The 27,930-nt window shown below is 43.8% G+C and overlaps 1 protein-coding gene across 1 annotated transcript in view; it reads left to right on the top strand.

Moving 5' to 3' along the window:
- PPP2R1A (protein phosphatase 2 scaffold subunit Aalpha) overlaps positions 1-27,930 on the top strand; it is a 2,558,186-nt gene that overhangs the window by 183,939 nt on the left and 2,346,317 nt on the right. The window contains exon 2 of the mRNA XM_044079364.1: positions 9,096-9,186. Coding sequence (XP_043935299.1) covers positions 9,096-9,186 — 91 coding nt within the window. The remainder of the gene's footprint in view (positions 1-9,095; positions 9,187-27,930) is intronic.

The raw sequence follows: 27,930 nt of genomic DNA, 5'->3' as shown, positions 1-27,930 counted from the left end.
ACTCTCACAAATTCCTTTTCAAAAATCCTACTGCTGACCCAGAGGTAATCTCTCAAGGGCCTAAAGGAATTAAAGCAACCTCAGCCAAGAATCCCACCCCCTCAGACAGGGATTCCTGAGCTTTAGACAGATGGGGTAAAAAAGTATCCACCTCTGCTACTCTTGCTATTAGAACACTAAATTGTCAGTTCCACATGCTGAAATATCAGCAGCATACCATGGAACTCCTCAAACAAAAAATATCTTCCTTTCCTGCTTGTGCAGAAAATAAAGAATTACAAAAGTGTATGCATTCTGCAAGCCAAGTTAATAAGCACACCTTGCAATGTGGCTTTGACGCCATAGAAGCATCTTGCAGGGCAGCAGTCACTGGTTCTGTTCTTAGAAGGCACGAATGGCTTAAGGAACAGACCTTGCCAGACCATGTTAAATCAAAATTATTGGACGCATCATTGAACAAAGACAATTTGTTTGGCACCAAGGCAGAAGAGGTCTTAAAAAAGATGGAAGAAAAAGCTAAATCTGTGCAGACAGTTAGACTTTTTTACAAGTCCAGCCTCGGAGGTTCAGTAGGCATTGCCCCTCCAAGCACTGGTCCTTTCTGGCCCCCTCAGCCCAGACCCAGGGAAAGTAGACCTCCCCCCCCTCCAGACAGCAGCCCCAGGGAATGCAGAGATCTAAGCAATGGAGTTCCTACTCTTCAAAAACAGGGAGTGCTAAGCTACCCCCTTATGGTAAGAACTCTCAATGACTTTACACCTCCACCCCTTACCTCTGCCCACCTGTTTGTGCCACTAGGAGGAAAGCTCTCCTTCTATGCAAACAACTGGGCCTCTATTACCAATGACCAATGGGTCCTCAACATAGTATCCTAGGGATACAAATTTTATTTCCACACTCTGCCAACCCCAAAAGGGTTCCATATCTTCCTCCAAACCAGTTGGCAGAGGCCAAAAAGCAAGTCCACTCCCTGCTCTCCATGAGGGCAATACAGCATGTACCTGCAGATCAGATAGGCCAAGGTTTTTATTCCAGAATCTTCCTGGTACCCAGAAAAGAGGGCACCTGGTGCCCAATCCTCGATCTATCCATTCTGAACACCTTTCTGGCGATACAAAATTTCAAAATGCTCACCCTCCAGCAGCTTCTTCCTATTCTTTCCAAGGATGCTTGGCTAGCCACCCTAGACCTAAAAGAGGCCTATCTGTACATCCCAATCAGGGAATCTTGCAGGAAATATCTATGTTTCAGGGCAGGATCTATGCACTTTCAGTTCTCTGCTCTTCCCTTTGGCTTATCCACTGCTCCCAGAGTTTTCACAAAATGCCTGGCTCCAGCTATTGCTTTTTGCAGACAAATATTCAAATTTACCCCTACTTGGACGACTGCCCGATTCAGGCAGCCAGTGAGGAAAAGTTGTTACAGCACCTGACCTTTGTAAAGGACCTACTGACCTCCCTGGGGTATACTATCAATGAAAAGAAATCAAAACTAGTACTCGCACAAAAAATTGTATTCCTGGGAGCAAGCCTGGACACAGCATCCCAGATGGCATTCCTTACTCCAGAAAAACAAGCCTACCTGACAGACGACTACTCTCAACTAGCCACCAGGACCCAGTTATCAGCAAGGAAAATCCTGCAAGCTGTAGGGTTCATGGACTCCTGCATTCTACTCATTCCATATGCCAGACTGCATATGAGGAAACTACAGTGGTACCTAAAAAGCCTTTGGTGTCATCATGTCAACACTCTCAAGACCTGGAAACTGTCATTCCAATGATACCTTGTCTAAGGAAAGATTTTCTTTGGTGGGCAGCAGCATGCAGCCACAACAAGGGACTTCCCTTCTCACAACCCCATGCCACCCAGACCCTCACCACAGATGCATCAGACTATGCCTGGGGTGCACACTTGGACAGCAGGTGCATTCAGGGTAATTGGAGCCCAAATCAAATACATCTGCCAAAAAGAGATGCTAGCTGTTCAGCATGCCCTGACAGCTTTCAGACCCCTACTCTCCTCGGGGCATCTACTGATCAAAACAGACAACACCACAGTGATGTGGTATATCATCAAGCACGGAAGGACTCGCTCTTATCCTCTCTGCAGGCTCGCCATGACCCTTTGGCACACAACCTCAGCCATGCAACTACACCTGCTAGCACAATTCCTGCCAGGCTCCCTAAACTCTCTGGCAGGCAACTTAAGCAGAAACCTGCTAGACCCACACGAGTGGCAGCTAGCCCACAGAACCTTCATCCTTGTAACCCAGAAATGGGGCACCCCGAAGGTAGATATCTTTGCCTCCCACTCCAATCAACTCAGCAAATTCTGCACCAGGGAACCTCACAGCAAGGCCTGGAAAGTGGATGCTCTACCCTTCCAATGGGTAAACCTCTTGGTCTATGCATTTCCCCCTCTACCACTCATTTCAAGGGTACTGCTCAAAATAAGGGAGGAAAAACCAAGGGTAATCCTGATTGCCCCAGACTGGCCACGCCAGCACTGGTACCCACTGCTGCGCAGCCTGTCACCCCTGCCACCATGGCAACTACCTCAGATCCCAACATTCCTGACACAGAAGAATGGAGAATTCATGCATCCCCAGTTGCAGACCCTCACCTTGGCAGCCTGGCTTGTTCCCTGACCTCTCCTCAAGCTGCCCGCCTAAGCAAACAAGTCCTAGATGTTATTTGTGAGGCTAGACCCCCCCAGCACTAGAAAATCCTATGCAGACAAGTGGAAAAGGTTTTGCACCTGAATCCAGGCTAAGGGAGCCGAAACAGCACAGCCCTCCTTACCTCTCATCCTAGATTACGTAGCAGACCTACTGCACAGAGGTATATCCTTCTCTTGTATTAAAATTCATGCCTCTGCCATCTCTGCTCATTACAGCACAGAGCCACCTCTCTTCTCACACCCTCTCATCAAACAGTTCCTAAGAGGGGCTAACAACTTAAGGCCACCCAGAAGAGCTCCTACCCCAGCTTGGGACCTTAACTTTGTGTTGGAAAAGCTCACCCTGCCCCCCTTTGAACCTGCAGCTTCAGCATAGTTAAAATTCCTCTCTTGGAAAACAGCCTTGCTTCTGGCCATCACTTCAGCTAGAAGAGTTTCAGAGCTACAAGCACTCATGACTGTAGAAACCTTTATCAATTTCCATGCTGACAGGATCTCCCTCAGGACTTAACCCATCTTTCATGCCTAAAGTGGTGTTGTGTGGCTCTCAACCAATCCATTCATTTGCCCACCTTTTTCCCTAACCCACAAAACGAGGGAGAAAGGATTCTGCACACTCTAGATGTGCACAGACAGCTCAGATGCTATCTGGATAGGACTGACTGTTTTAGAAAAACTGACCAATTTTTAGTCAGCTTTGCAGCAGGGGCAGAGGGCAAGGCCATATCCGAACAATCTCCAAATGGATAGCACACTGCATCCATTTCTGCTACAAACAGCAAGGGAAACTGCCCCCAAAGGGGTCAGGACACATTCCTCCAGAGCAACCTCCACCTCTGCAGCTTTTCTCAGAGGGGTCCCCACCAGGGACATCCTGGAGGCTGCAACATGGACTTCTGTTCATACCTTCACCAAGCATTACCACCTGCCTATCTTCTCCAAATCCAGGGCAGGCTTTGCCATCGCCATCTTGCAGGGCATCCTAGCCAGCCCCCAGTTTTCTTGACTGCCTCCACCCTTTTCTTCAGTTTTGGGAATCAACCCAAATGTGACGACTGCAAGAGTGAAACACGAAGAACATAGTACAGTTGTGTACACATCATAAATGCAGATGTTCGAGTGTATTCACTGTTGCAGTCCTGGTCCCCCCTAATCCCCCTTGTCTCTCTCTCTCTTCTTATCTCCTTACAGGGAATGTTTGGTATTTACTTTCTACTGGTGGTGTTCTTTCACCATAACCTAGCTCCCTATTTGGGGGCTACTGACAGTTGGGGCAAGAAAAACTGATGTAATGGTGTCGGCTGCCTGATTTTATACCACTGATGACCTGACGTCAGTCTGGGAGCAACAGCAACCGATACAGAAATACTAGCCTCTGGTATTCGGGCCGACTGAGGGCTACCTCTGGCAGGATAACCCAAGTGTGATGACTGCAACAGTGAAACACTCGAACATCTACATTTATGAATCATAAAAGTGTACACAACTGTACTTTCCCCATCTAGACGATTGGCTTTTCACTACCCCAACAAGGCATCAGCTTTTACAAGCCAGGGATTACTTGGTTCAGATCTCCAGCTCGCTAAGCATCTCAGTAAATCTGGACAAATTGAACCTGACACCTGACTCCTGTTCAAAATCTGGAATTCATAGGAACTTTGCTGGATACTGTGACTGAAGTGGTTTCATTGCCTCTTCACTGCATTACATCTCTGAGAATTACAGTGTGGAACTTACTGTCTTGTCTGCCCCCTCCAACAAAACTAGTGTTACAAGCCCTTGGATCAATGTCAGCTGCCATTATTCTAGTCCCACTAGCTCGATTCTTAGTAAATCCTCCAGTGGACCTTGGCAGTACTGTGGTCTATTCTCTATCAGCCTCCATCTGTTTTGTCAAACTTACTTCGATTTGTAAACGTCATATCTGATGGTAGATACAATCAGACAACCTGTTTTGGGGCAGACCATTACCCCCCCCCCCCATAGCCACAGTGACCACGGATGCTTCCCATTTGGGTTGGGGGGCATTACAAGGGAATGATGGTCCAAGGCACGTGGTTTCCCTTGAAGACCAAGCTGCATATCAATGTCCTCAAAATGAGAGCACGCCTTCTTATGTTGCAAGCCTTTCAGGATATTCTTCATCTGGGGGCTATTGCAATCCATATGGACAACATGTCAGTAGTCTGGTGCATTAGCAAACAAGGTGGAACATTTTCCTACCTGTTGGGCAGAGAGGCCATGCGGGTCTAGGAAAAGACAGTCTCTTCAGACCGTTTTCTAATCGCAAAGCACATACTGGGAAAAAACAGTGCTCTGACAGCCAGGCTCAGCAGGTCCATTATGATTCCTCACAAGTCATCCCTCAATCAGTCAGTAGCGAACATGATTTTCAGCTGTTGGGGCCAGCCTTGGTGGGACCTTTTTGCCTCTCCTCTCGACAGTAAGTGCAGCAATTTCTTCACTCTGATTCCCCCCTTCGGGGGAGTCTCCAAGGGATGCTGTGATTCATGATTGCCCCCCCCCCCCCGGGTCTCCTAGACACTTACACCCCTCTTTCTTTTGATCCTAAAGTTCCTACAGAAAGCAAGCAGGCTGAAGAGCTCAATTATGCTCATTGCCCCCTTCTGGCCTCGTCAGGTGTGGTTACCCTTCCTGTAGTCTCACCTCCAGTATCTTCCATGTATACTGGAGCCCAGTCAGCTTCCCAATAACCACACCCTCAAGCTGATCATGTGGTTTCTCCAATTCCAGTGATAGTGAGACAGTCCAGGCTTGTTTCCCTAGTCCATTACATTATCTTGCCTTCCCTGAAAGCTTCCACAAAGAAGAGCTGGAAAAGCAAGTGGAAGAGGGTCTCTGTATTGTCTTCTAAGGAGAACATTGAACCCTTTTCAGTGCCTGCTTCAGCCATCCTGCTTTTCCTCAGTACTCTTTTCAAAAAGGAGTTAGTTTTTCCACTGTTAAGACTTCAGCAAGCTGCAGTATCCAATTTTCATGCTGGAAATGAATCTTTTTCTGTCAACTTCCAGGTTATGTAAGACCTTTATGAAAGGAATCTTCCTCTTTAGACTGCCCATAAAAGATACTTCTTCCACTTGGGACCTCACTGTGGTCCTCCAGGGGTTGACTCAGAAACCCTTTGAACTAGCTAACACTTGTGACATGAAGTTTTTCTTGGAAAAACATCCTTTTGGTAGCCATTTTTATTTATTTTATTTAACATTTGTCAACCGGGAAAGTCCGACTCGGAACAAAGCTAATTTTCAGAGGAGGCACTGGGAGAAACACTCCAAATGCTTGTCGTTGTAATGTGGGGGAAACCTACATGAACGCAGGGAGGACATGCAGACTCTGCACAGAAAGTACTTCAGCCGAGAATCGAACCACAGAACCCCTTGCTGTGAGGTGACAATGCTACTGCTCCACCACTGCGCCTTCCTATTACTTTGGCAAAAAGGATATCTGAACTCCAGGCCTTATCAACTAGGCCTACTTGTATAATTTTTCATAAAGACAAGGTATCTCTATGAGCCTAACCCTTCTTTTATGCCTAAAGTAGCCAAGGAGACTAACATTATTCAGTACAATTGCCAGTTTTTTTTCCCCAAACTTTGCTAATTGAGGTGATTATATGCTATATCATCTTGATGTTCACAGACTGCTAAATTTTTATCTTCACAGAATAAAACAGTACAGGAAGTCTGATCAGCTGGTTGTATTCTTTTTCCCTAACTGCTTAGGTCAAGGAGTTTCCAAAATTATTTTGGCCAAATGTATTATTGATTTGTATTTCATTGATTTATTCTCAGAATGGTTTGGAATTGCCTTGACCTCCTAGAGCCCACTCCACCAGATCTATGGCTGCTTCATCTGCCTTTTCCTCCAGAATTTCAGTTGATTATATTTGTGCTGCAGCCACTTGGTCAAAAACTCGTACCTTTGTTGCACATTACAAATTGGGCATTGTATCCAGAAGCAGGGCTTCCTTTGGCTGGACAGTGCTCTGGCATATCCTTCCTTGAGGGCCTCCCAAGAATCACATAACTGGGGACTTTGACCCATCAGTGAGGAAGAATGAAAAGGACAACATCAGATTTCGAAGTTGTGTACTTAATATAGCTTGGCATCTGTGTTGTCCATTTTCATTCTTCCTCACCTTTCCTCCCAGCCATCCCCTGGCCTTGCCACTCCTAGAAGAATCTTTGGAAGACTTTAGAACAAGGTTTGGAGTCAGTCCTTTCTCTCTCTATCCTGTCTATATTTTTCATTGGGCAGTAAGACAGCAAACTCGATCTGAGGAGTAGGGCATGGTGTAGAGCATTATGGGTAGAGGGAGGAGCTTGAGATTCGGATTGAAGTCTAAGAAATGTGTCCAAGTCGGATCCGTAAACCATCAGTGAGGAAGAATGAAAATGGACAATGCAGATGCCAAGTTATGGTACATAACGTCTAATTCATCCTATTACAGGGAAACAGCATATACCACAACTACATGCAAATTGCGGCAGTACTAATTTGGTTTATTTAGCTACCTGCACTGTGTGTTTATGCTCTATGTGGGGAAGACCAATCTTTCGCAAGTTAACAGCTTTATGATATATGAAAGGGCAATGTGACTAATGCCCTGGCAAAACATGTCACTATATACGGTACTTCACATTCTTTTAATTTCATGGTTCTGCAAATAATGTCTAAAGATCTGAAGGAGGGGAATATTGAGAACAAAAGTGAAAGAGCTGAGCTAAGGTGGATGATTATATTACAAGCTGATAATGGCTATGGTTTAAATGAAGTGGTGCCTTTAAAGCTGGTATTGAAGTCACATGGCTTGTTTTGTTGATTTATTGTGTCTGTTTATATATATATATATATATATATATATATATATATATATATATATATATATGTTTGAATTGTTGCTTAGTATGCTGTGGTATAATGAAGCGCCTTATGGAAGTGATGGTGCTTACCCATTAAAGTTTTTACTTGGTTTTAGCTGTGCTTTTTAGTCCTTTGTTTTTGTTCATACTTTGGTCTTGTCAGGACTAACCTTTATCCACGTATTTGATTTTTGTCTTATTCATTGGTGCTCCGGAATATCCTTCTATGAGCGTCACCCAAGGTCAGTGTAGCTGGAGACACTGTCCCATGTGTTGAGGAAAAATAAAAAGGACAACATCAGATTTAAAACTTATGTACTCACCATAATTAGGCCTCTGTGTTGCCCATTTTCACTCTTCCTCAACTTCCCCCATCCATCCTTCTTCCTTAAATCTTTTGGAGAAACTCGTTGGACTGTTTTTGGAGTTTACAGTTCCTGGTTTGAGCCCTTCCTTTTTCTGTCAGCTGTTCCTATCTCTGTCTAGCTATGGGGTCCTTATGTTAACAAACTCGATCTGAGGTATTGGAGATAGACTAATGCATCATGGGTAGAGGGAGGAGCTCGAGAGTTGGATCTGAAATCTAGAGGCGGAGTCCCATGTGTTGAGGAGGAATGAAATTGGAAAGCACAGATACCTAGTTATGGTGAGTATGTAACTTTTAATTATTTAAGACGTTAAAGAAAAGTTTTTTTTTTGTTTTTTTTTTACTTGTTTTGAAAGGAGTACATTTATTTGTGTGTGTGTGTGTGCGTGCTGTCTTCATTTGAGTGTCTCAAAGATGCTCTGGAAGCAGTGTAGAGGTGCTGGCATTTGTTTTGTGGTGGTCAGTTCAGAATGACAGACCAGAAGACTTGCAAAACATTCACATTAGAATAAAAGTATATTAAGTAATCTATTTTCTTCATAGTTCTAAATTAAAAAAAAAGACGAAAAACTTCAGCATTGTTGTGATTTTCAGGCTTCAGAATAGGAATTTGTCTATAAAAGTGACTTTTATTCTTAATTAGTTAATACGTGAAAAGTAGTAGTAAAATATTTTTCTATCAAGACACAGCTTTAGTGGTTGGGAACACAATCTGAAAACATTTTCTAGGTAATTATACAGGTATTTTCTGAAAATTTCACTGGATTATGTCAAAGCATTTTAGAGAGGCAGCCATTTAAACACTGAGTGCAAAAAGAGCTCAAAGCTAGGAGCAATGTCTTGAAAATGGCTGGTAATAGTGTTTGAAGTTTCCTTCAGTTACACCCAAACTTTCAGTTTTAATGGGGTGTCACAGCTTATCTTTACCTATGTTTAGTCACATTCTCAAAAGGTTATGTAAAAAAAATAAGCTCCGTTTTTGAAAAACTAGCATCTACGATGGGTACAGTTGATACTTGTAATAGATAATTAGTCGAAATGAGTGAGTTGTCTGGAATTGAAGCTTAATTTGTATGAGCATAAGAGCTGAGTTCTGTGTGGCATTTGCAGAATGTAGAACAGAATTATTTTTTCTTTTCTGACAAGTGTTTTCTTAAATAACAGCTGCGGCTTAATAGCATCAAGAAACTGTCAACTATAGCTCTAGCCTTGGGTGTGGAAAGAACTCGTAGTGAACTGCTTCCCTTTCTTACAGGTAAGAACACTTATTTCGCTGACTGTAGTGCTTAGCCATCAGAACAACACACTGTTGAAAAAACATCAGGCAGAGACAGACTTAATCTTACACTATTATTTAAAAAAAAATGTACTGCAAGTGTTTTGGGTGCCGTAAAGAACGTCTGAATCAGTTAAGTTGGTGAGTTGTAAAGAAACTATCTAGTGTTAGTGTTTGCATCTCATAGTCTTCACCCGTGCCACACGTGACTGTGTAGATTAGCCAGCAGTTGCTCCTTTACTATCTTTCTTAAAATGGAGCAATGCACGTTAGTTTTTATTTTGCTGAAGTAAAAAAAAAATCACAGTCTGGTTGGTAACCTTGACAGTGAAAGCTGTTGTTGAATTTATCACCAGAAGTGAAGCATTAAAATAAGTCCGTCACGTTAAGGTGCAAGACAACCAGAGCCTTGGCTTAAAAGAAATAATGGCCCTAATTTTATCCCTGAAACATGTTCAGGACGGTCTGATTGCAAAGAATTCTGAAGGTAATTGTAGACAGCAGTGTGCTGATGTAGGGTGGAATTTGCTATTAGAAGATGTGTAGGTTAGTTATATTGACCTGGAAAGTTGGCCTACTGCTGAAGCCTTCAACTTCAGTCATCTTATGTCTACTCAGATCTGAATGCCACACCACATCAGTTGAGCAGGTCCAATGAAATCAGTCATGAATAGATACTACATACAAATATTTCAAGCATGGGCAATGATGACCTTTAGCCTGCCAGTTACTAGGTCCAGTGGTGATGTTCATCGTGCATACAGCTGCAGTCATAACAGATGGGTTCTCCTGCCGTCAGGCGGGTCCTCGGTCGGCCGAATTCCAAAGTCTAGATCCGGCGTCGGTTGTCGTCGCTTCTTCCCTGACGTCAGTGCGACAGGGGTATAAAAGAACCAGCCAACGCCATTTTCTTCAGTCTTTCTTGCCGCGCGGTGCCCGAAGTAGAAGCAGTTCGCAAGTGCCGGTCGGCCAGCTCCTGATATTACGAAAATTTTGCAACCGAAGTCTTCTTGAAAGCTAAGTACCCCGTTGGGGAAACTTTTCTTGCCTCAGACCGATGTCAGACAAAGTTAATAATTGTATTTCATGTGGGAAGCAAATACCGCATAAGGATTTTCATTCCCTCAGTATTCCTTGCTTAGGCCCAGACCACAACGTCTCGGTCTGTCATTTTTGTGCTACATTCAATAAACGCACCATTAAACGTCGGGCGGAGTTCGCCCAGCATTATTTTGGCAAAAAATTTAACTATATTATGTCGTCGGATACTCCGACTCCAGTTTTGTCTAAAAAACGCAAAGATAAGGACCGACACACAAGGTCCGCGGCCTCTACTGACATCACGCCAAAACCAACTACAGGTGGTCCGATTCTCCGCGAGGCGCCTACGCATCCCCTGACTACCGACGACACTTCTTTGGCTGTGTCTTCTGTGCCCGAGGTCGCTGGCTCCTTGGCCCACACCCCGACTACAGATACCGAAGCCACTCTTGGTGGTGAATCTCAAAATGTAGACAGGTCTGCCTCCTCTCTAGGTGTCTTCAGACCTTCCTCTTCTTTTTCCATCAAGGCTTTCACTAAGTTTAAAGCAGCCATGCATTCTAAGAGACAAGCTACACAGGGCCTTTCTCCAGGCCCCATGCCTAAAAAACAGATGCTCAAAATGGCTGAGGATTTAATTACTCTTATCAGGGGTTCTCAACCCCCCCCCAGACAAAAGGCCCACAGTGGAGGAAGAATCCCCCTCCTCTGACCAGGCCTCCATTATATCAGAGCACTCTGATGAACAGGAACATTCTTACTCCCCTTTTGAAGATTCTGATGCAGAGGAGTCCATTCCCTCTGTCTCACCCCCAGAGGATTACTCATTTGGGGAAACCTTGCATACCTTAAGGGAACACTTCCACTGGGAAGGCCAAGAGTACTCTGATTCCAAGAAAAGGCTTAGGGATTTTCTCTTGCTACCTCAGCACAGGCCTCTGGCTATACCCCCTGTCTTAGACATACTAGATGATGTGTACTCGGAGGCCTGCCTTAACCCGGATTCTTTACCTCCAGCCCCTGTCAAGCCTGACAGGTACTACCGGGTTCCTGACTCACACCAATTTTTATACAAAAGCCATGCAGCTGACCCAGAAACTGTCTCACAGGGCCCCAAAAAAATTAAGGCCTCCACTGCTAAAAGTCCATTACCTTCTGAGAGAGATTCCAGATCCTTAGAAAGGTGGGGGGAAAAGGTATATACCTCGGCCACCTTAACCATGAGAGCATTAAACTGCCAGTTCCATATGCTAAAGTACCAGCAGTTTCTGTTATCATAATTGAGAAGTAAAATGTCACAACCTGAACAACCAGACTTGAAGGAGTTGCAGGATTTGACGCATAGTGCAGAACAAGTGGGTAAACATACCTTGCAATGTGGTTTTGATGCTCTAGAGGCCTCATGTAGAGCTGCTGTTACAGGATCAGTGATACGTAGACATGCCTGGCTCAAGGAACAAACCTTACCAGATCATGTCAAAACTAAATTGCTAGATGCCCCTCTTCAAAAGGATGTATTATTTGGTGTTAAAGCTGAAGAGGTATTAAAGAAAATGGAGGAAAAAGCTAAATCAATGCAAACAGTGAAGGATTTTCTACAGGTACAACCTCCACGTTTCAGTAGAAATTGGCCTTTCAAAAATTGGTCCTTTCCAACCACGGACAGACCCCAAAGAGTTAGATACAGGCGCCCGAGGGGCAGAGGGCAATCTGAAGGATCGTATAGAGGCAGACAATGGCAAGCTCCTACACAAAGAGGTGGTGAGGATAGTTCGCAGCCATTCAGAAAGCAAGCCCAATGACTTTCCCCTTTGCATGCCAAGCAAGGCTCAAATGGCAGCACCCTTAGGTGGAAAACTGGCATTATTTTCAAAAAATTGGCATATTGTCACAAAAGACAAATGGATCCTGGACATTATAAACAGAGGCTACAGATTCCATTTTCACACCCTTCCAAAAATGAGAGGCATGCCAAACCTGCCACACAATCAAAGGGCAGAGGCACAAAACAGATTTCAGATCTCATGGACATGAAAGCTATTCAAGAGGTACCTACTCACTAACAAGGTCAAGGCTTTTATTCCAGACTATTCCTGGTACCAAGGAAGGGAAAAGATTGGAGACCTATTTTGGACCTATCCATCCTAAACACATTTTACTGCACTAAAATTCAAGATGCTCACTTTACAGCAGCTTCTTCCCATGCTGGGCAAGGAGTCTTGGCTGGTAACATTGGACCTCAAGGAGGCATACCTGCATGTCCCAATCAGACAAAATTGCAGAAGATACCTCAGATTTCTTGCAGGTTCAACCCATTATCAATTCTCTGCATTGCCCTTTGGCTTATCTACTGCGCCCAGAGTATTCACGAAATGCCTGGCATCAGTAATTGCCTACTGCAGACTTCAAGGGATACAAATATACTCATATTTGGACGACTGCCTGATCCAAGCGGACAGCAAGCACATTCTTCTGAAACATCTAGCTTATGTAATAATGTTGTTGAATTCTCTGGGATACACGGTCAACAAAAAGAAATCAAGGCTAATACCCTCTCAGAAAATAATTTTCCTGGGTGCCAACTTGGACACAGACACCCAGATGGCCTACCTCATGCCAGAGAAGCAGGGGCAACTAACTCAATACTTCAGAACACTAGCAGATTTTACCAGGCTGACTGCAAGGAACATCCTGCAGGCTCTGGGATTCATGGCATCTTGCATCCTACTAATCCCATGTGCAAAGCTGCATATGAGGAAACTTCAGTGGTACCTGAAAAACCTATGGTCTCAACACAGCCACAGTTTGGAAACAATAATACCACTAATTCCATGTCTTCAAAAGGAATTTCTGTGGTGGGCTCAAGCATGCCAAACAAACACAGGTCTCCCATTCTGCAAGCCTCAAGCAAATCAAGTCATCACAACAGACGCCTCGGACTACGCCTGGGGGGCGCACATGACAGATCGGTGCATTCAGGGCAAATGGTCCCAAAAAGAAAAGCACCTTCACATCAATCAAAAGGAAATGCTAGCAGTAATAAATGCTATTCTAGCTTTCAAAGACCTTCTGCATCCAGGTCAACTATTGATAAGGACAGACAACACGACAGTAATGTGGTACATAAACAAACAGGGAGGAACCCATTCATACCCCCTATGCAGACTGGCCATGTCACTTTGGAACATGGCTCTGGAATTACAAATCGAGCTTCAAGCACAGTACTTGCCAGGCAAGGAAAACACGCTGGCAGACAACCTAAGCAGAAATGTGAGAGATCCGCACGAATGGAAGTTGCATCCTCAAGTTTTTACAGAAATAATTCAAGCATGGGGAAGGCCAGACATAGATCTCTTTGCCTCCCACAAAAATCACCAATTGACAAATTTCTGCTCAAGGACTTTTCATCCAAAGGCCTGGAGAGTGGACGCTCTCTCTTTCAGTTGGACAACAATGACAGTTTATGCCTTTCCACCTCTTCCTCTGCTGCCCAAAGTTCTATTAAAAACCAGAGCAGACAGACCAAAGATGATTCTCATTGCTCCAGACTGGCCAAGACAACACTGGTACCCACTCCTGAGGAGCCTGACGCATTCCCCACCATGGACCCTACCTCTAATGCCTCTTCTTCTGACTCAGCACAGCTTCAAAACTCTTCACAGTCAGCTGAAAACACTCAATCTGGCCACATGGAAGATTCCTTAACATCACAACAGACCCTACTGTCCAAGGAGGTGCAGGATGTCATTTTGGAGGCCAGAAGGCCGTCTACTAGAAAAGCCTACGCCGCAAAATGGAAGCGGTTTTGTGCCTGGAATGAGAAAAAGGGCCAGAATCCTGGAAAACTGAATTTACCTCAAATATTACAGTATTTAGCTGAGCTGCTAAGCAGTGGACTTTCATTCTCCTCCATCAAAATCCATGCCTCAGCCATTTTTGCAGAATACAACACTGATCCACCTTTATTCTCTCACCCCCTCTTAAGACAGTTCCTCAGAGGGGCTAAGAATATAAAACCCCCAAGGAAACAACCAATACCTGCTTGGGACCTCAATTTCATACTAGAAAAGCTGACCTTGCCTCCTTTTGAGCCAGCTGCCTCAACAGATTTGCAATGTTTGTCATGGAAAACAGCTTTCCTTCTGGCTATTACTTCAGCTCGTAGGGTTTCGGAACTACAAGCCCTCATGGCTGTGCAGCCTTTTATCATCTTCCATCAGGACAGCGTTTCCTTACGAACCAACCCGTCCTTTATGCCAAAAGTGGTATCCAGGGTAGCTTTGAATCAGGCTATACACTTACCTACCTTTTATCCTAATCCTCAAAACAAAGGGGAGAGATTATTACATTCCTTGGACATCCACAGACAACTGCGTTATTATTTGGACAGAACAAAGCCTTTCAGAAAATCAGAACAGCTCTTTGTGTCCTATGCTATAGGAGCTCAAGGGAAGCCAATTTCCAAACAGACAATCTCAAAATGGATAGCCCACTGCATACGCTTTTGTTACTCTTTTCATGGCAAAACTGTACCTGCAGGCATCAGATCTCACTCCACAAGGGCCACATCTACCTCTGCAGCTTTCCTCAGAGGAGTTCCTACCAAAGATATTTTGGAAGCAGCCACTTGGAGTTCTGTGCATAGCTTCTCCAAGCACTACCACCTACCATTATACTCCAAAACTAGAGCAGGCTTTGCCACTGCAGTCTTGCAGGGCATCCTGGCTCCTCCTAGTTCCAACTAGTGCCTACCACCCCTTTCTTAGCTTTGGGATTCTACCCATCTGTTATGACTGCAGCTGTATGCACGATGAACATAGTACAGTTTTGTACCTACCATAAATGTAGATGTTCGAGTGCTAATACAGCTGCAGTCCAGGTTTCCCTCCCTCCTTCCCCTCTTGGGACAGGCCTATTGGCTAACACCTCCTAATACAACCTGATTGGGGTATTCTTTTATGGTGTATTTGCTTGCAACTAATGTATTTTGATTATATGACATTGCTTTATTACACAAATTTATGTATTGCCTTCCTTCTGGGGGCACCTGACATCTGGGGCAAGAAAAACTGAAGAAAATGGCGTCAGCTGGTTCTTTTATACCCCTGTCGCACTGATGTCAGGGAAGAAGCGACGACAACCGACGCCGGACCTAGACTTTGGAATTCGGCCGACCGAGGACCCGCCTGATGGCAGGAGAACCCATCTGTTATGACTGCAGCTGTATTAGCACTCGAACATCTACATTTATGATAGGTACAAAACTGTACTTTCTAGCACCTGACTGCAATTTGGGGAAATGCAAAGCTAGAGAACATCATTAGTTAATGAGAGAGATTTTGCGGTAGATACCTATGCAGGAAGGCATGGGCAGTGAATACCTTCTCCATCCGCTTGCTTGGAGGAGGGCTTATTTGTGTCTTCCTACTATTCCTTTTATTCCCCAAAATGTTTAAAAAAAGAAAAAGAAGAAAAGAAAAACAAATGGGATAGATGAGGTAAGAGTAGCACTTGAGTCTTACTCTGGCAAGGACAGCCATGGATCTGATACAGAGAAATCCATCCTCATCAGCAGTAGGACTAAATCCTTTGGGCAGCTCTGCATCTAAAACTTTCCCAGGTGCTAGCCCTTCCTGATGTTCTTAGTGTTTCACTGTTGCAGTCATCACACTTGGGTTATCTGCCTGCAGGTAGCCCTCAGTCGGCCTGAATACCAGAGACTTGGTATTTTTGCGTTGGATGCTGTCTCTCCAGGACTGACGTCAGGTCGTCAGGGGTATAAAAACAGGCAGCTGACGCCATTACATCAGTCTTTCTTGCCGTGCGGTGCCCGAAGCAGAAGCAGTTCACAAGTGCTGGTCGGCCGCTACATGAATTTTCGTTTTCGAATTGAATAATCCTGAAGTCTTCTAAAGCTAGGTACCCCGTTGGGGATCCTTTTTTCTTGCTCTAACCAATGTCAGAAAAAGTTAACAATTGTCTTGCCTGTGGAAAGCAAATACCTTGCAGAGATTTTCATTCGTACTGCATCACTTGTTTAGGCCCAGACCACGATGTCCCTCACTGTCGGTTTTGTGCCTTGTTTAATGCCCGAACCATTTGTTGTCTGGCTCTCTTTGTCGCTAAATTCTTTCGCTGTCGATCTCTGTATTCTGAAATGGGTTCGGTAAGCCATTCGACTACCGATTTTCTGAAAAAATGTAAGGATAAAGACAGAGACAGACAGTATAGGTCCAAAACTGCCAATGACGCTTCTGTTAAGCTAGTCGCCAGTTCGCCGGTACTCAGTGAGGCGCCTTTGCAGCCCCTAATGCCCTTTTCAATGGATTTGCAGGCCTCTGCTGAGACCCATTCGTTGTCTGGTATGCTGCGAGATGCTTCTTCAACTGTGGGACCTGGGGATGTCTCTACCCTGGATGGGTCCGGAGCCACTGTGCAGGCACCGGCTTATGAGGCAGTTCTTCACTCTACCGATGTTCGAATCAAACCAACAACTTCATTTTTAACCAAAACTTCCGAGTTTCTTAGGCCCAGAGTATGCACTACACCTAGAAAACCGACGACCAAAGTGCATGCTCAGGCTCCCATGCCACAAAAAAAAGAAATGCTTAGAATGGCTGAAGACCTTATTATGCTGATTAGGGGAAGTTGGCCTTCCCCTGCAAAGAGGCAAAGAATCCAGTCCCCTTCAGGTTCTACAGACCAGGAGTCTGATGACTCTGAGATTTCTGATTATAAAGACATGCCCTTGTCCGCCTTTGAGGATTCATATGCAGAGGAATCCATTCCCTCTGCCTCCCCTCCAGAGGATTTTTCTTTTGGTGAAACCTTGCATACTTTAAGAGAGCATTTCCATTGGGAATGCCAAGATTATCCTCAGTCCAAAAAGAGACTCGGACAATTTTTAGAGTTGCCTCAGCACAGGCCTTTAGCTATATCCCTTGCCTTGGATGTTGTGGATGATGTTTTTATGGAATACTTCTGACTCTTGACCTCCTGCTCCTAGGAAACCCGACAGGTACTACAGAGTACCTGATACTCAGAAGTTTCTTTTCAAGAATCCTACTGCTGACCCAGAGATCATTTCCCTGGGGCCTAAAGGTATCAAGGCTACTACAGCCAAGAATCCCACCCATTCAGACAGGGATTCCAGAGCTTTGGACAGATGGGGTAAGAAGGTATATACCTCTGCAACTCTTGCAATTAGGGCATTGAATTGCCAGTTTCACATGCTGAAGTACCAGCAACATATTATGGAACTCATTAAAGAAAAAGTGGTAACTTTTCCAGACTGTGCAAAAAATAAAGAACTGCAGGAGCTTATGCACTCTGCAAACCAAGTCAGTAAGCATACTTTGCACTGTGGCTTTGATGCCCTAGAAGCATCTTGCATGGCAGTCACTGGCTCTGTACTAAGAAGACATGTTTGGCTGAAGGAGCAGACCTTGCCAGACCATGTCAAATCAAAATTACTAGACGCTCCTGTGAATAAGGACTGTTTGTTTGGCACCAAAGCAGAAGAGGTTCTTAAAAAGATGGAAGAAAAAGCTAAATCTGTGCTATCTATGTTAAAGAATTCTTACAATTGCAACCCCCTAGATTCAGTAGGCACTGCCCTTCAAAACACTAGTCCTTTCCAGCCCCCTCCAGATCTTCTCAAACAAGACCCAGAAACAGACCACCCAGACTACAGTCTCAGGGTATGCAGAGATCTAAGCAATGGAGTGCCCCCACCGCTAAAGCAGGGAGTGGTAAGCCACCTCCTTACGGAGAAAGCTCACTATGACTTCTTCACTCCACTTCCCAGCCCTGCCCAATTGATTGTGCCCCTAGGAGGAAAACTTGCCCTTCATGCAAAAAACTGGATGTCCATCAGCCAGGACCGATGGATCCTCAACATTGTTTCCCAGGGGTACAAATTTTATTTCCATTCACTGCCAACCCCAGGCGGGTATCCAGACCTTCCTCTAAACCAGTGGGCAGAGGCACAAAACCGAGTAATTTCCCTGCTCAATATCAGAGCTACTCAGCCTGTTCCAGTAGAACAGAGGGGTCAAGGATTCTATGCCAGACTCTTTCTGGTACCCAGGAAAGAGGGCTCTTGGTGCCCAGTCCTGGATCTTTCAATTCTCAACACCTTCCTGGTGCTACCAAAATTCAAAATGCTTACCCTGCAACAGCTAGCCAAGGATGCCTGGTTAGTCACCCTAGACTTAAAAGAAGCCTATCTGCACATCCCCATAAGGGAGTCATGCAGGAATTATCTACATTTCAGGGCAGGATCTATGCGTTATCAGTTCTCTGCACTTCCCTTTGGCTTATTTACTGTGCCCAGGGTATTCACAAAATGCCTGGCTCCAGCCATTGCATACTGCAGGCAGAGAAATATCCAAATTTACCTGTACTTGGACGACTGCCTGATTCAGGCGGACAGTCAGGAACTGCTGCTGCAGCACCTGGCATTTGTAAAAAAACTTTCACTTCCTTGGGGTACACCATCAACGAAAATAAATCACAACTGGTACCCAAAAGATTGTATTCCTGGGAGCAACCTTGGACACAACTTCCCAGGTGGCATTCCTCACGTCAGAAAAGCAAGTTTATCTGACCGACTACTTCAAACAAATGGCCACCAGAACCCAGCTATCTGCAAGAAAAATGCTGGGCTTCATGGCCTCATGTATACTGCTAATTCCATATGCAAGACTGCATATGAGGAAACTTCAATGGTATTTAAAAGTCTTTGGTGCCAACATTCTCAGGACCTGGAAACAGTCATTCCTATCGTACCCTGTCTAAGGACAGAGTTCCTGTGATGGGCAGAAACATGCAACCACAACAAGGGACTGCCATTTACTCAACCCCACGACGCCCAAACCCTGACCACAGACGCATCAGACTATGCCTGGAGGGCTCACATGGCTGGCAAATGTATTCAGGGCCACTGGAGCCCAAGTCAAATTCATCTGCACATCAACCAAAAAGAGATGCTAGCTGTACAGAATGCCCTGACAGCTTTCAGATCCCTACTCTTTCCAGGACAACTGCTAATAAAAACAGACACCACAGTTATGTGGTACATCAACAAGCAGGGGGGAACCCATTCCTACCCACTCTGCAGGTTAGCCATGGACCTGTGGAATACAGCCTTGGACATCTAAGTCCAGGTTATGCTACAGCAGTCTTGCAAGGCCTACTAGCCAGCCCCAAGTCTTTTTGACTGCTTCCACCCTTCCTCAGCTTTGGGAATCCACTCAAGTGTGATGACTGCAACAGTGAAACACGAAGAACATAGTACAGTTGTGTACACTTACCATAAATGTAGATGTTCGAGTGTATTCACTGTTGCAGTCCTGGTTTCCGTCCCTCCTTCCAGCCCCCTGGTTTTCTCTCTCTCTCTCTCTCTCTCCTCTCTATGGCTATTACTATTGGTCTTGGTATTTACTTTTTACTGGTAGTATTTTTGACACCATAACTTAGCTCCCTATTTGGGGGGCTCCTGACATTTGGGGTAAGAAAAACTGATGTAATGGCGTTGGCTGCTTGTTTTTATACCCCTGATGACCTGACGTCAGTCCTGGAGTGACAGCATCTGACGCAGAAATACTAAGTCTCTGGTATTTGGGCCGACTGAGGGCTACCTGCAGGCAGATAACCCAAGTGTGTGTGCTTTGAGCCAGGATCAGGTAAATGTCCTCAGGCTGTTTCAGTTAATAATTTTTTTATTTTGTCAGAAATTATTTTTTGTTGAACTCTAAATAGTGTTTAGTCTTGCATGATATTTCCTTTATACTGTTCAACTCCAACTCTCGGGTCAGACTGTTCCTCTTTTTGTTTGTTTTTAAACAGTTTTTACTTTTTCTCCTCAGCTCCTCCCTAGAACATGGCACTCTCAGTTTGCCCTCAGTTATTTTTCCTAGCTGTGTCTTCTGTTCTTTTACTTTTGTGGTCTGCAAGCTTTTTGTGTGGTGTTACAGAAATGCATCGTTAGCTTGCTGTGTCAGTTTTTTCTTGACAGTGGAGAGTAATGTAAGTGTAACCATGGACAAAAGGTTCTACCCCAAGGTAAGCATACATTGTGTATGTTTCTTAGGTTAGGAGCATTTTACTAGACTCATCTCTCAGTTCTTTACACTATGTGTAGGAAAAGTACATTTGTTAGGCTGGAACATGGCTCTGCATCTACAACTGATGGGGCTACATAGGATCATAGGAGATTACTAGGCTAATGGCCTTGCATTCATTAATTTCAGTTGGCTCCTCCAGCCTGTGGGATGATTCAGCTAGGCCTAAGGACAGAGAAAAAAGAAAATAGAGGCATAAAGCTGACTGAGAGATTCTTCTGTGTGTCCAGTTTCTAAAATGCAAGAGTAGAAAACAATTTATGTAAGAGTTTTGTGTGAGAAATTTCCCATTGAGCTATTCAGAATTGATGGCATCTTTTTCTTAGATTCTGAGGTACAGAATTGTTGCATCTTCCAGACCATCTTCAGCAAGCACTTTTAGAAAGTATTACATTACCACTGTAAAGATTGACTACAAAAAGTTGATGGGGTCTTTAAGGTCCAGCAAGAATGTCTTGCCCCTTCTCCTTTAATACCAGGGCTGACAGAAATGCTGCTTTTTCCATCCATAATTTCCTGATACTTCTCACCTGCCTCTCAAGTCCCAGTAAGGCCAGGTTCAAACTTTTGGGTGCCGGTTTCACTGTCAACAGATGCGTGGGTGCAGGCTGTGGTCTTGATGTAGGGACCTCAGCCTTTGAGGTTGCCTCCTTTGTACATCTTTTTTGCTGTAGGTGTTGATGAACTTCAACACTGCTGTTTGGTTTTAGGAGCGAACTTGGGCTCATTTCAAGGTTAGCTTGTCTGGGTTATTTTAACTTCTCATGTTACTCTGGATCCATGATGATGGGGAGAGGGCTTTCTAGCATTCTGAGATGAGGTTATGTGTATAGGACCCATGGTCAGCAGGTGGTCTTAGCTCTGTTTTCAGGGATTGAGCTGTCTGGGATGGGTTCCATGCCAACTGGCTATGGCCTCAAGCAGTGGAGCCCCAGTGCCTTTGTCCTAGCGTTAGGCATCATTGTCTGTCTTGGCACAAATGATGCAGACTGTCCTGTGTTTTCTGCACTCGCACCTGTTGCAGCCACTCTATTGGAACCTGAGGAACTTTTTTGTGTGGCCCTTTGGCTGTTCACCTTTTCACTCAGAGACATAGGAGCTTGAGGCCTGTTGCAGGATCACACCAGTGTATCTAGACCAGTGCAGGCTTCTTAGTTACCCTTGGACTCATTACCTCCAAGGTCCAGTAGGAAGCAGAAGTACAGAAGGAGACACTTGGATTCTCTTCAGGAGTCCTCCACCCCACATATTGATGACAAAGAGAGCATTGCTGCCCATATTTCATCCCAGAATTCCTTGAGATGAAATGGCAGAGTAGGTGGGGGGGGTGGGCTCTTAGACCCCAGAATCCCTCTGCAGAAGATCCTGCAGGCGACCTTTACAACCCTAAGCTTTCTTATTGGGTGATCCTTTCTGCTGAAAAAAATAGTATATTTGGTTGTAAAGCCTACACAGAAAAACCTTGATGTTTCAGCAGCACCTATGCTGAGAAAGCCAAGCAGAATCCTCAAGCCTGCCAACGATACTCTGTCTACTGAATAGATATTCCCAGAACAGATTTTGTTGGTGCTGGCATAGCCAGTGAGGAGGCTCCTATACTGTGGAGTCTTACTGTCCATTGTCCAGGTAAGGAGTCTAAGCAAGAGGCAAGGTTAAAAATGTGCTATGCATCTTTCATGTTTTTTTGAGGAGTATAAACTGTCTGTATTCTTCATTAGATCAGTGTTGCAGCATTCTAAGGAGTACATCTGGGACTTCACCTCTAGGTGTCTCATCCATCCAGCCAGCCTTCTAGCCTATCACTCAGAAGCAGAATATGTACTTCTGCTCCATTCTGTTAAATTTCTTGTCATTGTACATACATGCAGACTTCTGGTTGTTCAGCATTGCTTAATGGTACTTCCAAATTGTTTCAAAGCCATTCACAGTATTGTTGTGTCAGAGCAGTGAGTTTAATGGCAGCAACCATATACCTGGTTTCCTTTAGAACTCTTATGCATAATTTCACAAAGTGGATCTTGAAATCTCAGTTGTCACAAGTTACCGCGCAATACACACAAAATTTCCAGGGTTTGCATGTCACATTTGTAATGGTGGCTTCACAATCCATGCAGTCCATTCTAACTCTCCAACCCTGTAGTTACTGTTACCATGGATGATTCTGTGCTGTAGTTTGGGGTGGGGGGTGCATTATCAGACTCATTGTACAAGGAGTGTATCAGCATCCTGGAGATCAGGGTCGTTTTCACTAATTGCAGGCTTTTCAGACTCTGTATTACAAGATGCTGTTGCTATGCATATTGAATACAGGGCAGTATGTTTGTGTATAAACAGTCCAGGTGGGACTCTTTCTTATATGGTCTGACAAGAAGTAGCAAGGGTATGAGTATGGGCAGCATCAGTAGTATGATTTCCGATTGCCAGTCACATTGCTAATGCTGTATCAGATGGCCTTAGTAACTACTTGTTGATGCTTCTAATTGTTTCCTTAGTCCATCTGTAGTGCTGAAATTTAGTCATGGGGAAAGCCTTATTTCAACCTCTCTGGATCTCTGAACAGACATAAGTACAGCATTTTCTTTCAATGTGTTCTCCCATCAGGTGAATGTGCAAAAGTCCGCTTTGACTGTCAAATAGGATTTTGTTTCTCTGTGGCCGTCTGGGCACCTCTCAGCAAAAGGTTTTTCTTACACAGGAGAAGGTGGATTTTTATCTGGAAGCTTTCCTGAGCTTTTCCAGTCAGTCTCAGACTTCTGCAAGAGAATATCTTAGGATTTGAAGCAACAACCCATGTCAAAAAAGATTACTTCTGGGTGGTTGTGCTCTACTATTGCCTTTTATTATACCCAGCGTGGTAAATCAGTTCTAGGCAATACCATGGCACATTCTACTAAAGCTTTGGCATCTACAATGACATATTGGAAAGTGATGAACTGTAGGAGCATTCTAGAGGTGGCAGCTTGGTCCTCTGTACAGACTTTAAAAAATTTTGCAAACTGGAGTCCCTTTCCAGGTCTAGAACTAGCTTTGCTAACACCATTCTACAGAGCCTCCTAGATCATTATCTTTCCTCTTCCCAAAATGGAAGCTTTGGTAATCAGCCCATTCAGCCAAAAGGCTTCTGCAGCAGTGAGAATGCAGAGTTATAGTGCAGTTGTGCTAGTTGAACTTGCCATAAAATAGACGTTTGAATGCCTCACTGCTGCAGTAGCTGCACCCACCTGCCATCTTTCTTCTTTGTATGTACTTGTTGGGATATAAAGATTTTGGTTTTCTTTTGCATTTCTAGTGGTTTAGTGTGCTGTTTATCTGTTTACAGGCAAGAAAGCCCTGAAGAGTTTTCACTCTGACTGCTGATTTCTGTCCAGTAGGCTGATCATTCAGTAGTTAGAGTGAATGTGTAGGAGGGAGTCAGAGCTTTGTGTAGTTGTCCCATTGATGTATCCTTGGTATGATGCAACCCATATAGCCAAAAGGCTGCTGTAGCAGTGAAGAATTTCAGCATCTGTTATTATAGTAAGTGCAACTTGCGCAACTCATTTTTTCTCCTTTAAGTCCAAATAAGAAAGGTGAAAGTATCACTGGTGCACCTTTACCTTTAGAGTGAGTAGCTTGGTAAGTTTCAGTGTTATTTTTTTCAAGTTTAGTTTCTTACAGGAGATGCAATGCATATTGTAAAATGGAAGGGGTAAGAGAAGTGAAGTGAGGCCATATGGAAATATTCTGCATTTGGTGTAAGCCAAGAGATACCCTTTCAAAATACACAGGGCCTGAAGTTCTCGGGTACCTGGTAGAAGTATTTGTCAAAAAATACCCTGTGTCTTTATAAAAAATGTGTCCTTCTGCTATTCATTTTACAATTAAGCTTTTCCTTAAGGGAGTCATGAACTTAAAGTATTCTATTTCAAAAAATAGTACATTGGTACTGCCAAGTCTGAGTTGGAAAAGCTAACTCTTCCATTCTTTGAACTCACTTCCTTAGTAGTGCTTAAGATTTTATTCTGGAAACATTATTTTTGATGACAGTTGTCTTGATGAAGAGAGTCCCTGAGCTTCCAAGTCCTAACTGACAGAGAGCTATGCATAATCTTCCACAGAGACAGGGTGAGGTCGGGGACAAAAGTGATACCCAGGCTGGCTCTTAACCAGACTCCACAGCTGCCAGTCTTTACTAAGCCACTGAGTAAAGGGAGATGATTTTACATCTTCTGGGCATTCTTAGTCTGCTCAGATTTTACCTAGTGAAGAGCAGAGAATTCAAACACTGAGCACTTGTTTTGTCTACTTTACAGCATGCAAAGAACCATCTCAAAGCAGGTACTATTCAAATGACTGTCAAACTGCACAATTCTCTGCTGTGAGGGCAGTAGGAAGCCCTTTAGAGGCCCAGTTAGAACCTACTCTGTCAAGACAGCAGCAACCACAGCAGTCTTCATTAAGAATGTATTGGTTCAGAATTTCTGCAAGGCTGTAGCTTGAACTGCAGTTAAATCTTTTCCAAGCATTTATAAGTTAGACCTTCAGTATGACACACTTACTGGTGAGATCATCCAGCTAAAAAGAGCTAAAACATGGCATGGGTTTCTATGTTTGTGTGCCAGCTAGTGTCCAGTGTTAAGGGTGGACACAGCAGCGATGCTGAAAAGCAACCAAAATCAAACTTAGAAAGTGGATATCTGACGGTGATAAATTCCTGTCGATAAGCAGTTGTACTATAGCACTGACCCTAAAGCATCTGCTGTTAAAGTGGGTATATTCATGTGACTTCCATGTTCTTGACTGAATGTAAACTGGAAGGGGTTGCAACTCGATCTTTGTTCTGTATTGTGAATCACTGAGTTGAGCTTTTTTGCAGCTATGGGGTTAGTGTGCAGCAAGTTGGATGTTATTTTCATTCACTGGCAAGTTGCTGACCTCCATCTTTTGCCCTCCATTTGTCTGTGGGCATTCCATCGTTTTTTTCTGTTCAATGCTCTTGGTAAGCAGTCTGATTAGTGATGAGGTCATAAGGTGGTCTGTATTCCTAGGTGGCCTGGATGTAGTTACCACAGGGGGACTAGTTTTGTTTTCTGCTTGACATGCTCTCTAAATTTTGATACTCCTTCCAAGTAAGCTGCCTATTTTTTGAGTTCCTGAAATACAGGATATTAATTAAATTTAACCAAATCATGGGCAGAGCAGTGGTGCAACAGGATAACATTGCTGCCTTGCATGCTTGTTTCTCCATTTTACTGCTCCTTTGCTGGATTCCTTCTGTGGTGTGTAGTCTGCATGTCTTCTGTTTCTGTATGGGTTTCCCTTGATTGTTTTGGTGATACCAAAGATGTATAGTAGGTGAATTGCCATCCTTCAGGTTGTCCACAAGGGTGTGTGGTTTGTGTGTGAATATATGCATCCCACAGTAGAGTGAAATGGTGTTTCATCCAGGATTATTTTTTTCCTGTCTTACCGATTTCAGGATCAGAATAGGCTCCATCTTCTCTAGACATTACCAGGTCATGAGGAGAATGAATAAATTGACCATGTCTTGGGATGCTGTGTAGATGATCCCGAGCATCTGGTGATCTTTATAGATGTTCACCATATACATAACTGTTGCAGTAGCCTAAGCTATTTGTGTCCTACCCCTTGTAACCAGCTAGAGTTCAAAGCTTTTGGGTGTCTTCCACACACTGTAATTATCAGGCGCTTGAGAGGTGCTCTATAAAGATAAGTAAATCACTTTGGAGCTTTTTTGTTCTCCTGTGGGCCCCATTCATCTGTTGGTCAGTTAGCTGTCTTTCAAAGCTTGGCAGATAAGATATCCTTCCTGTGATATTAGACAGCTCACTGTTGCAATATTACTTACAAGTGTGATGTCCTGCCAGGGATAGCTGAATGTCCAGCCAGGATACCAAAGCCTAGGCATCTTATTTCCATGTTCTACATCTGATGTTTGACCAAAACATGGCAGGGCCATGTGGTACATAAGGAACGTACAGGCACAAAGTACCTTAGAACTTGCTCGATGCCAGTCTGAACACTGAAGCTGTGATTTGCTATTGGTCTTATCTGATGTATGATTGTTGCCAGCTCAATTTTCCTGAAATGGATAAGTATCCCTGTTGGGGAAATTTCTACTTTTTCTTACTTTTGTCTAAAATTAAATTGTTTTCATATTAACTAAGAATGGAAAATGTAATTGAGAGAGGCAACTACCTGATGTACATTGGGGGTCCCAAAACCACCTGCCACCCCCCTAGTCTTCGAGGCTTTGCAAGATACCTTTTGTCATGACTTTTATGAACCTTGAAACCCAAGCTTCAGCCCCTAAAAAGCCTGACAGATTTTATGATGTTCCTGACTCCCATAAATTTTTGTACAGGTATCCCCTCGTTTAACTCTGCTGTCATTTCCTTGGAATCTGTTAAGCCTAGCAAACTTCTGCTAATGCCCTTTGTAATAATACAAATAGTAGGGCTGTTAACAGGCATGATGAAAGAGTTTTGCACCTCCTGTACTCTGTGGTTGACTTTTATTTATTTATTGACATTTGATTGCTGGGAAAGTCCGACTGGGTAGGTGCCCATTTTCAGCAGAAGCCAGGGGGAAAAGCTGCAAAGTATTGCAAAAACATTTTAAGAGCAATAATTCTACACTCTTCAAAAAGAATACAAAAGTGCCTACAATTTAAATAATTATACCAAATTAGACATAATGTGGCAACATTAGTAAAATAGCTACAACTTGTGTGACTGTTTAGTATGTTGACATACATGACCAGGTATCTCTTGTCTTTTTGTTGAGGTACCTTTGTTAACATTTATCTGATATGCCTGATTCTGCAAACAAGGCTACAGCTATTTCTTTACTGAATTTTGCTTCCCAAGTAGCTAAACATTCTATTAAATGCAGTTTTAATACAGACATGCATTCTTCCAGAGCAGCTGCTACTGGTTCTGCTCTGAGGAGATTTTCATGGGAATAACCTCCAGTCTCTTCTTCAGGATGTTTAAATGTAGCGTCTTGGATGCACTTCTGAGTGGTGATGCTGTTTTATCCTGCTGCTGCTGACATTTTAAAAACTTTCAGGAGAGTGTGAGACAATATCTAGATTTTAAACTGAACTTTCAAGTTTCAAAGAAACTAACCTTTTCTTTGTAAAGAACAAAATGTCTCCTCAAAGTTAAAAGATATTGAAAAAGAGATCTTAAGACAAATCTAAACAAGAATTTAAAGGGTCTAACCCCCCATTTCCTGACAAAGCACCTTTATTGTAATTATCTGACTCTGTATCCCACTCTCATTCCCTTTCTCTGCCTACCCTTAACCACTCTGTCATAGAAACTTTCCCTGTCCCTTACAGTTTGGGAATCAATCACCAAAGATCATTGGGTTCTTTCAGTAATTCAGAGTGGTTACTGGATGTCATGGCTATTTTCCACACAGATTAGGCATTCCTCCTATTCCATCAAGCTAACTCCACTTAGTCCTGTCAGTCCTGAAGGGGTTATTTCTTTAGGGTACAATAGAATGTGCCCATTCTTATCAAAGTGGACAGGACTGTATTCAAGACTTT

The sequence above is a fragment of the Protopterus annectens genome, chromosome 8.part0 (genome assembly GCF_019279795.1).
Source record: "Protopterus annectens isolate FY-2018-M chromosome 8.part0, PAN1.0, whole genome shotgun sequence".
NCBI lineage: Eukaryota > Metazoa > Chordata > Ceratodontiformes > Protopteridae > Protopterus > Protopterus annectens.
The sequence above is the reverse complement of the archived record's forward strand: the minus strand, read 5'-3'. Positions and strand labels throughout refer to the sequence as shown.